Source organism: Leptodactylus fuscus, chromosome 9, assembly GCF_031893055.1.
Source record: "Leptodactylus fuscus isolate aLepFus1 chromosome 9, aLepFus1.hap2, whole genome shotgun sequence".
NCBI classification, from domain to species: domain Eukaryota; kingdom Metazoa; phylum Chordata; class Amphibia; order Anura; family Leptodactylidae; genus Leptodactylus; species Leptodactylus fuscus.
Window position 1 is genome coordinate 62,872,737 of NC_134273.1, and position 11,945 is coordinate 62,884,681.

Consider the following 11,945-nt stretch of genomic DNA (forward strand, 5'->3'; position numbering starts at 1 on the left):
AAACTCGTGAACAGTAAATCTGTCCAGTTATGTGGTGACATGTCCTCTGCTCCTAAAAGGGCGAGACCTCTCTGCTTCACCATTTGGCCCGTCTCTGCTCCTGGAGTCTTGTGAGCAGTCGGTGCGATGTAGTGATGTCACTGAAGTCTCCAGGAGCAGAGACAGGAGGGAGCACAGTGGGATCTGGGAGAGGTATTGTTCAATACTGTGGTGCCACACGAAGAGCGACATAATACTGTGGGGGAACCAAAAGATACACATGACTCTAGGTTCACACCTGCGTTCGGCACTCCGTTCTGTGGTTTCCGTCTTCTGCATGCAAGAAGACGGAAACCACAGACCGGGTCCGGCCGTGAGCGTTTTATGCTCTCCGCCGCGAAATCGTTTTTTTTTTAATCCGGACACAGAGTACTGCATGTCCGACTCTGTGTCCGGATTAAAAAACCCGGTTTCACGGCGGAGAGCATAAAACGCTCACCAGCGCTCACGGCCGGACAGCTTTCTCAGGACCAGAATACGTGGTCCCGTGTGAATGAGGCCTTAGGTTTACACTATCGTTCGGCTCCTCATGGGGACCTGAAAGACAGATAGCCCATCCGCTAAAAAAGCGGTTACCCGCGGACCCCGAGGAACCCATAGACTGTAAAGCCGTGACAGACTTTGCTCTAATGCAAATGTGAACCTTGCCTAAAACACTTCTATTTACCTTTTTTTGACCTGTGTAGGTGGAAAATAGAGCTTACCAGGGGTTTAACTATTTTAAAGGGGCTCTATCAGCAAAATTATGCTTCTAGGGCCCCCACATATGTGTGAATAGCCTTTAAAAAGGCTATTCAGGCACCGCTAAAGTTATATTAATCTACCCCCCGTTTTAAAATAAAACCCTAAAAAAGAATATGTTAATCTTCTCTATCGTGCACGGTGGGCAGGCATTCAGGGTCCGCCGTCATGTTCAGCCATGCCTCCTCTTCCAGCGATGTCCTCGGGTCCCGTCTTCCTCCGGCACTCGCGAACTGCCATTGATAAAAAAAAATGGCATAATTTTGCTGATAGAGCCCCTTTAAGACTGGGACCCTACACAGTATAAAGCCCCCTTCTACTGTCCTCAACATGGTAGAACGACCGCTTTACCCGCACCCACACAGTAGAACCCTCCATTTACTGGCCCCTACAAGATATAACAGCCCTTTACTGACCCCATATGGTACAAAGTCACCGCCTCCCACCTTAGTTATCCCTACACACAGTATATTGCCTCCTTAATGGCCCCCATACAATTTGCTGTCTTCTTTTTTGGGCCACACACAGTATACCGCCTATTTAAAATTCCCCATGATTTTTCACGAATGTTGCAATTTAGATCCTGCTCTTTCAATGAAACCACACTCCTTATCATAGTAATCATAGGAAAAAAAAATCCCAAACCAATGTAAAATACGTCGTACATTATAAATGCGAAGCACATTGGGCAGTTTTTTTGGCACAAATAATGCCAGAATTCTGGGACATTCTGCTTAACAAATCTTCCCCTGTGTGTGTAAATGTAATAATGATATATGTAAGAGATTACTATTAGAGCAAGAGGTTAAAGGGGTCATCTAAGTTTATACCAATGATTAGGGCTGGACAACTATAATCTACAACAAAGGATGATTAATTGAGCATTTCATTTCATTTACGAATAATGTGATTATTTAGGTCACGTCCATTTATTGGGCTCACAAGGTTTGCTCTGCGTTTGCACTGGAATTGAACACGTCTGAACTAGAACTGCTATAATTATACTCTGGGGTCTTCTCACCCAGGACCCTGTATACATTAAGTATCTGGCATTCTACCACCACCAAAAATTACTTGCATGATGTCAATTCTGCAGCCTGGAAAATAAACTTTGAATCCATATGCCAATAAGCTATTACCCCCCAGGAATGGCTACACCTGACAAAGTACCCGTTTTCACCTATGTTTGCCATGGAGTGCTGCCCTCTAACAAAGACCGACATGTATGGCAACCACATGTGAAAAGGGTGCTCTCACAAACAATGCCATGCCCCAGGTGCACCAAACAGCTGAGTTACATACAGATTGAAATATTTTTTTGGCAGGAAGATTGCACTTTGACACAAAAGGTAAGACCACTGTGCCATTAGCAGCCCCTACAACAGCATATAAGTGGCCTTGAAAGGATTTTGGAAGTAGACTCCTTTTAAGACTCACATTAAACACATCCCAAGATTGTTTACTAAGGCTGTGTTCACACTGAGTAATTTGCCACGAATTTGGGGGCGGATTTTGCCCCCTGAATCCTTCCGGAATCTGTCTCCCATTGTTTTCAATAGGAGGCAGAGATCTCAGCAGGATAAGGGAAAAAGAAATGTTCATGGCTCGAGATTTCCTGCTGATTAGGCTCATTCATCTGGGGCATTGGCATCCTGTTGCGGTGAATATTCTGGCGGTAGAAAATGATTCATTTTTCGCCGTGTGACCATACCCCAAATGTTTCTGGAAGGTTTACACATACAACTTTTCACACAAGTCAATACCAAAAAAAAAAATCCAGGAATTTTATTCACTAATCAGTCCAAAACTCTCAATATTGAGAGAAAAATATTTTTCCTGAGGAACCAAAACATCTCCCAAGATCAGGGAGAACAGACAAAAAGTCAAAGCATCACTTGTGTGGTTTTTGTTTGTCATGTTTTCGGATGAGGTCAAGAATCTGGTCTCCTGTGACCAACTTGTTTTGGTCCCGATGCTTTCTCTGCTCCGTCCGCTTCTGCTCCAGGACATACGGCGAGTTCAGCAGTTGTGGGGGAAGCAGCGACCCTGTTGGCTGCACTCTCTTCACCAGATCCCAGAAGAGGTGCTTGTTGTTTTTATTAATAAATGTAATAGCTGTTCCTCGGTGACCCAGTCTTCCAGATCTTCCAATCTTATAAGAAACACAACATCAGTGAAAAACTGCATAATATCTATCTGTACACATACACACACAAACATTATTTCCTACGTGTCGGGATACTGTGCTTGTTCTGCTTAGGACTATGAAGTCTTCCTTCTTTCTTCTTCTGTTCCTTAGCTGCTATGGACTCCTTGTATATCTTCTCTTCTCAGCATATGTGTGCCTACTTCAGTAATATATTATCCTGTATCTGTATTACTATGCTGCTGTAACATACTGAAATTTCCCCACTGTGGGACTATTAAAGGATTATCTTATCTTATCCTAATACACAACTGTGCTGGTATGATGACAAAAATAAATTCCCAATATATGTCTACCACAAATTGTGTGCTCATTGTCCCAGGTATATAAATAAGATCATATTAATAGTGATCTTATATCACAGCAGTGTTCCAAAAAGCATCTGAATGGTAAGGTCACATGGATAAGTCACATGGCTTAAAAAAGTGACAGCCAGTGTCACAACCAAAAATACAGGGCATCCATAATTTGTATCAACTAAGTTATAAAAACTATGTTAAACCCTTAAAGTCACAGTAACGTGACAAAAATATCACTTTATTACATATTTTTAATTTAGGACTCCAGTATATATTGCTGGCACATCTCTGGTGAGTTATGTACATTTTAGTCGTAACCCCAGTAACATTTTATCCCTCTATGTACATTTAATTTCAATGTACCTTTACAAGACCTTGTATTTTGTGGTGAATAAGATTTTTAGACCAGTTTTTATTTTCGTTTTTGAGAAGTGAGATGAGCAGAAAACATCAATTCTGCCATCTGAAGAGGATGAAGAAAAAAAAAATTGAAAAAAAAAAAAAACACTTGGGGGAACACGGTGGCTCAGTGGTTAGCAATGCAGCAACATCACTTGTCCTTTCCTTAGGCCACTGAAGGGTCACGTGACCGCTGAGGCCAATCAGCAACCTGAGAAAAGGGACAAGGGATGTCACAGCCAGCGAGGACAACAGAGCATCGGGACCAGACTGAGCTGGGAGACACTGGAACATTGGGGGAAAGGTGACTATGATTTTTTTTTTTGTACCTAGTATTGAAATGTCGGATGCGATTTAACAGTGATTAAACAGAAGACACATGTTTTAACTACATGCATACCACTGACTGAAGACTCCTGCTTACCTGGTGGACATATTCATCCATGCTTGATGGCATGTCAAAATTCACAACCAATGTCACGTGCACTAGATCCAGACCTCTACCCAGGACACCAGTACTAACAACAACATCATACTGCCCCTGCAGTAATCCCTGGAAAAAAAACAACGTGTGTTATGCCTAGAAAAAAAAAACCCAAGTATATTCAACTGTCACCACAGCACATAGCAAAGGTGGTATGTATTACTACTGTAATGTATGTCACGTTTGTAGATTTGGAGAAGTCTTATGGAAATAAGGAGGTTGTTGCACTTCAGCTCCAGGAGCGCTGCTCTTACAACTCAGACCCCTACCACTTCACCTCATGTAATAAGAGTTTATATATCCAATACTGTGACATCACCCATCCTACTTGAGCAGTAAGACCAGTGCACTCAGGGCTGACGTTCCACCTCCAGTGCACCACCTGCCTTATCTGCATAAGACTTCAAAGTGGTAGTAGATCTTCTCCAAATCTAGAAAAATGAAATACATAGCAAAGATATGATGTGTATCACGGTAACAAGCTGAATATGCTGGGGAATGGTGACAGACTCATTTTAAGTATCCATCTCAAATCATTTTACCTGAAGTATCTTCGTCCTTTCCGACTGAGATTTTTCAGAATGGATAGCAACACATTCTAACTCAGTAATCTTATGGATAGCTTCACTGAGCAGATCTGCACCTAGACGGCAATCCACAAACACCAGTACAGGGGGATGGAAAAGCTTTGAGTCCTATTAAGATAAAGGTTTGATGTAAGGCAAGTTGAATAATAGGAATTTCTATGTGTATAAGTCAATATGTAATCTGGGAATACCACTTTAAGGAGGATTTTTCGGCACCTCTTTAAATCACTTAATGGGTATTGCTCTACAGATTTCAGCACAGTTACATTTTTTTCTCTAGTCCCCACCGTTCATGTGCAATTAATGCTGCTAGTTTAGGTGCCTGATATGCGATTTAGATTCTGTACTGTCAGGAGGGCGGTGTCAGGCAGGAGCAGACAAGGGGTGTGATTCTGAGCTCTGACACTGGCGGCCTCCGATTGGAGCTCTGAATAACACCCCACCGCCCACCTGACATTACAGAGCCTAAATAGCACATCAGGCATGAAAACTAACTAATAAAGGTGAGAGAGAAAATCCAACTGCGCTGGAATTAGTGGAGCAGCGACTATTAACAGATGCTAAGAACATGAATTGGTGTGCCAAATAGCCCTGTTACAACAATCCACAGCTGTAATAAAGGGGCTCTATCATTGGGAAAAGTCATTTTTAACTAAGCACATACAGTACTTTGCATAGCCTTTAGAAAGGATATTCCACACCTACCTTTTGTATGTAAATCACCTCAGTAGTTTTTGAATGAGACCATTTTTTTTTTTATTCATATGCTAATTAGGCTCCAGCGAGCACTCCTCTCTCTCTGTTATGTGTGTGAGAGCAGGGAGAGGAGTCATCATCAGCAGCCTGTACTGTACACACAGGAGAGAGACAGTGCTCGATGAGACTTCTGGGTACACGCTGGAGGCTCCTTCAAAAACTACTGAGGCAATTTACATACAAAAGGTATGTGTGGAATAGCCTTTCTAAAAGCTATGCAAGTATGTGTTTAGTTAAAAATTACTTTTTACAATGATAGAGCCCCTTTAAAAATAAAAACGCTTTATACTTATCTATAGGTAATTCTCATCAGACTCACCTCTGGTGCTCCTAGCGCTTGTGCTGTTCTTCAGTGAAGTCAGAGTTGTATACCCCAGCTTACTGAGTATGCACCTAAGGTCCAGCACATGCGTAGTGAAGTCAAGGTGTACTGTCACCGTCTTCACTGAAGAACTGCACCGGGGTATACAGCAGATCTGGGAGTATAAAGTTTGTTTGATTATTTAATGGATAAAAAAAATGGGGCTATTTAGGGCACTAAACCCCTCGGCCCATAACTGTGTGGTTTAGTGGCCCAAATCAGATAAGAATAGTTAGAAGAAGAAGAAGAAATGGCTGCATTGAATTTCAACATAGAAAATAATCTGGCACAGCAAGACATGGTATACAAGGCTTACATTCAGTATTTCAAATAGCTTCTTTTTCTTGGAAGGCTCCTCCACCCACAGTACAATTTGGCGAACATTAGAGCATGGCTGGTTTTTTTCGCCAACAGTAATCCGCACAGGATCCCTCAAAAGCTGCTGGGAAAAACTTTCAATGCTGTCAGGGATAGTGGCTGAAACGAGCACTGTCTGGCGATCTAGAGGAGTGCGCTCCAAAATCTCAAGCACTTGCTGCTGAAACCCCATCTTTAGCATTGTGTCCGCCTGAAAAATGGAAACATATTCCAGATTGTTATCCTGTTTCATCAGTTTTCATAAATCAATTATTTGTAAAAAAAAAAAAAAAATATATATAGGTTTGGCATAGCTGCATTTTATTTGCCCCTACCCACAACCTGATATAATAATTGAGCAAGGAATTAAATACGGTAATTGAGGCAACCTGATGTACTATTGCACCTTGTACAGGCACTGCCTCAGTACTGCTACTGTCAATGGTGGGAGGACACCTGCAAGATCGTATTTAGATGGCTGTTATATGGGCTGCAAATCCTATCCCAGCATCTACCAATCGGAAATTACAGCACTATAGATCCCCATGAAGCTGCTAGTTCAGTGGAATTGCCACTGTCAGATTTGTGGCTGTGGCCTGAATCATATAATACGGACACGTAACGGCCATCTGAGTGCAGCCTTATGCACTGCAACAGTGTGCATTCACTCACCTCATCCAGGATCAGGATCTTCAGTTCTCCAAGGTTTACAGCATTTTGACTAATGATTTCTAAGAGTCTTCCAGGAGTTGCAATAATAACCTGAAAAGATTGTGAGAATATTTTGTACATCAAAGCCAAACGAATAACATGAAACTAGCTACATGTAAAATAACTTGGATTAATTTGTCTTTAATTGGTCTTAAAGGGGCTCTATCACTGGATTTTCGCTATTTTAGATAAACATATGCCCGAATAGCCTTTAAAAAGGCTATTCAAGTCCTGCTAATCATTTGTTAAAAGACCCCCTCCCCCCCCCCCGTTTTAATGAATTACCTTTTAAACATATATGTAAATGAGCCCTCTGTGCACCGTGGGCACCCTGCACCCCTCTGTTCACATCCTCCTCTCTTGGTTCTTCTATGTAAGTCCCGCCTCCTACTTTCGATTCACAGCCTCTAAGTGTCTCTTCCCTGCTTCTGGAAAAGAACCTTTGATATCACTACTGCTCGGTGATTGGCTTGTCCCTGTGATGACGTCACTACAAGGTCCTTCGTCGTCTTCTAAGTAGTGATCTATGCAGAGCAGGGGCTGCAGCTCCCTGTGTCTATCATAGCATAGATCTACTGTGAACATGGAGATGTATGATAGACACAGGGAGCTGCAGCCCCTGCTCTGCATAGATCACTACTTAGAAGACAACTAAGGACCTTGTAGTGACATCATCACAGGTCCTTTTCCAGAAGCAGGGAAGAGACAGTTGGAGGCAGTGAATTGAAATCAGGAGGAGGGACTTGCATATCAGGTATCAAAACTAACCATATATTTTTGAAAACTCGATAAAAGTTACAGTTGAAAAAAAAAACTAACTGCAGTTGTTGCCCAGGAACATGGAAGCTAGCGAAAAATCCAACTGCACTGGAATCAGTGGAGCAGTGCCTATTAACAGATGCCAAGAGCTAGAATAGGTGGAGGTGGTGAAAGATGCTGATATCCAGACACGTTTAGTTACCTGTACATTTTGCCTCAGTCGGTGGAGTTGGGGTGGTAATGGCATCCCACCAACAAGTAAAGCGGTCTTCATTTGGGGAAGCTTAAACATCAGTTCCTGGGCTTGCTTCTCTATCTGCACTGCCAGCTCTCTTGTGGGTGTAAGGATAAGCGCTGCTGGGGCATCCTTCTAAACACGACATATACAAAAGGTAGATGAAAGGGGGGATTTTTTGTACTTCACCTAACTGGCTCTCCATCTGTCAAAAACATACTTGCTGCTATCAAGAAATGCTAGGAGATTTGTAACAATTTAATAGCCACAGGTTGGAGATCAAACAAACAGTTCTACGAAAAGATGGTTCAACATTGTTGAGCGTTCGGCCCCATTCACACAGGGCACGGGATGGCATATTTTGGTCCTGATATTGACGCGGAAAGCCGCGTCAGAATAGGACTAAAATGCGCCTGCCGCGACTATCATGGCTTCCCGCTCTGGAGTAAGCCCAAATGAATGGGCCTAGTCTGGAGGGTGCTGCCGCGAGGCAGACGCCGCAACAGAATCAGATGCGGAATCTGTCTGAAGAAAGGGCAGCTCGCTTCTTTTTTCCGTGAGCAGGAGCATTTCCGCTCACGGAAAAAAGGAAGCCAGCGGTCTGCATAGACCTCTATTGTGAGGGTGCGGATTCTGAGGTGGATTCAATCCGCCCCCTCTTGCCCCATGCCTGGGCTTTAGCGTACAGAACTCAAACCCCTTTTAACTAGTGAACAAACTCCAACTAATTAAAAAACAAGACATGATGCTACATAAACCTGGGAGCACTTGGAGGTTTCCGCAACTATCATTTATACAAATGAAAAGTGACTTGAAATACAAAGTCAACTCTCCACTAAAACCTGAGAAGTAGACCTTCACTTGTCAAGATCAGTGAGTGAAAACACTTTTTGCATGCCTAGACAAGTAGACATCACCTATTGTCAGTACTGGATGCAATGACAGCTCAGTGGTGTTATCTTCTGTTGTAATACTGCCTTGTCTGTGATGTAAGGCCTTCTTCAAACATCCATACTTTTGATTCACAATTGCTGTTCAAAGTATGGAGCAATATATTTCTATGGGCCCATACACACAGCTGCAGTTTTTGTGGCTGTGTGTCCGGTCCTTAGTGAAGAGCCACAAAACATGGAACAGGTCCCATACCTGACCGTATTGGTGGCTTGTTCCATTCACTTCAAAGGATGGGTTAGTGAAAAGCATGGATGACTCACAGATGCCAATCTATGTGTCGTTTTCACTGACCTGTGCTCTGAACATGGTAATGTGAAAGAGGCCTAAATGAGGCGATTGCCGTAACAAACAGAATTAACAAGTGTCAGTCTATTAATAGGTTTAGGCGCCACAGTAAAATATGCAGGATATCGTTTTTGGTTTTTTTTTAGAATGCACATAGCACATGGATAAAAAAAATTTCAAAAATCCTAAAAATATATATATTTTACATAAAATCTTGGTTTAAAAAATAGGACATTTTATGTTGACACATTTAAAATTTTATGTGAAGGGAACAAAGTGGAGACACCAATACTGTAATGTAATCTGAGGGATAACAGCAGTAGTTCTATGTCACATCATGACTTCATCTGCATGGAATACCTGTTTCATACATCTGACTACAGCTGGAAGGAGGAATGCAGCAGTCTTCCCGGATCCCGTGTCTGCACTTGCCAGTATATCCCTTCCCATTAGTCCAACAGGGATCATCTGCATCTGGATGGGAGTAGGAACTTCATATCCAGCCCGTTTCAGATTTGTGCAAAGTGTAGGTGGAAAGTTACAATGCTCAAAGTCTATTATCGGCCTGCACACATCTTTTCCTTGTACAGATAAACCAAGCTGCTGTCTAACATTGTTGACCTGATCTTGCTCCAACTGGGTGATAAATTCATGCTCTTGGTAGGTGTAGGTTGCACTGTCAGACTGTGAAGTCACGGTTTCCATGGGTCGATGCACAGGCGGTAATATAGTCATAATGTTACCTGGTAAAGGTGAATGTTCTACAGTCTCATTTTCTGTAGTTACATTGACTAGACTTGAAGATGGATAAGTGACTGTTGGGTACTCAGAAGTGGACTGTGTAGACTGTAGTATGTCTTTGGCTTTACATTCCAAACTACACACATCATGGTCAGTCCGGTCACAGATATATTCTCCGTATCTTCCACATACAACACAGACAGGTTCTCCCTGGAGAGGCCAGCGCTGAAGTTTGCTGTAGGATTTGATGGCTTCATCCTCTACATCAGAGGCAGATACTGGAAGAGGAGCAATCTGAGGCACAGGAGTTAGAGATGTAGAAGAAGCTGAGAGCTGGGAAGATGGAGAGGCATTAGCTGGGGCACATAATGATGCAGGCAGTGTTGTAGGGGTATATACTGGAGCAAACTGTGTGGAAGAAGGGGCGGATGGCAATGAATCTGGTACAGTAGCAGGGGCTGAGGGTGACTCATGGGTTACAGCAGCAGAGGGTGACCCATGGGTTACAGCAGAGGCAGAGGGTGACCCATAGGTTACAGCTGCAGAGGGTGACCCACTGGTTACAGCAGCAGAGGGTGACCCATAGGTTACAGCAGCAGAGGCAGAGGGTGACCCATAGGTTACAGCAGCAGAGGGTGACCCATAGGTTACAGCAGCAGAGGCAGAGGGTGTCCCATAGGTTACAGCAGCAGGTGTAGAGGGAGCTGCAGATGTTGCTTCTGTTGCACCAGGGGCAGATAACAAGACATCAGTAGCAGAAGACAGAGGGACGTCAGAAGAGGTGGATAGTGAGGATGTGCAGGGCACGGGATTATTAGGGGAAGTAACAGCAGGGTGCAGTACAGAATCCAGGCACGGAGCAGCTGATGATGGAGCTGAAGGAGAGGACTGACATTCCAGTCCCACCACTCCCCTCTTCTTCCCCGCGGCTCCTTCAGGCTCCTTCCGCCTTTTCACCGCTCTCGGTACAAACATTGTCAGATAATCTGATCCTAGTCTACCCGGTAAAAAACCGACATGGCCCGCAATGTAATTCCAGTTCCGGTCAGCAGAGGCCGCTGTGCAGAAAAGTGATGACTAAGTATCAGTGTGGCAGACGCTCTGCCCTTCCGGCTCACAGTGATGACGTCATGTCTCATATAAAATAGTCCCGTTCCGTGGTGTGTGGAGGTTCATAGTAATGACATAAGCAGTCGGGTTGCGTCTAGAATGGAGTTGCTCCTGATAGGTCCTCCCTCCAGCAACTCCAATCTAGACAATTCACTAGTGAGGTGACTAGATTGGAGTTGCTGGAGGCAGGAACTACTAGAATCAACTCCAATGTAGACTGTTCAGTACTGAGGTGACTAGAATGGAGTTGCTAATAGGAGCTGCCGCCAGAAACTCCAATCTAGTCACCTCACCGCAGGAGCAGCTAGAGTGGAGTGTCTATAGGAAGGATCCATAACTGGCCAAGAGAGACATTGTATATGTATATTGTATCAATAAGAATATAGGAAAAACACATTCCTGGACATATACATATATATATACAGGGTCAGACTGGGGTGTCTAGGGCCCACCAGTGGAATTGTTTCTAGGGGCCCACCACCAGGACCCTGCAGATCAGCGGTACCAAAACACGACGTCTAAAGGTAATAACATGTCGGGAGCCATGCTGCTCACCCACTATACCATGTGCACTACCTAAATGTATTGCTACACCTTGTATGACAAGTGAACAGTGCGGCTCCTAGAAATGCTACTATTCCCTGTAGCTGCTTGGTTCTGGAAAAGGCTGATCTGCAGAGGTCCTGGCTGTTGTATCATCGTAGATGTAATATTGATGGCTTATCCTAAGGACAGACCATCAATATTAGAAAGATGAATAAATCCTTTAGAGCTAGTTCACACAGAGATACATGAACTCTGCGTGTGAACATTCTGTCGCAGATGCCAGGCATCCCGTCGTGGCATTCCGCTCCGGATTAGACCCAAATGAATGGGCCGGAGCCTCGTGCCGCAGATGCTGAGATTGATTCAGCCGCGGAA

The 11,945-nt window shown here is 43.7% G+C and overlaps 1 protein-coding gene across 1 annotated transcript; it reads right to left on the minus strand.

The window, feature by feature from the left end:
* Positions 1-2,640: 2,640 nt before the first annotated feature.
* On the minus strand, positions 2,641-10,949 carry DDX59 (DEAD-box helicase 59). Its single transcript, XM_075286416.1, has 7 exons — positions 9,534-10,949; positions 7,902-8,069; positions 6,902-6,991; positions 6,189-6,440; positions 4,711-4,863; positions 4,109-4,237; positions 2,641-2,932 (listed from the first exon to the last, which is right to left on the minus strand). Exons 1-7 carry the CDS (start codon positions 10,887-10,889, stop codon positions 2,672-2,674), a joined length of 2,409 nt encoding a protein of 802 aa, XP_075142517.1. The 5' UTR covers positions 10,890-10,949; the 3' UTR covers positions 2,641-2,671.
* Between the last annotated feature and the right edge of the window lie 996 nt (positions 10,950-11,945).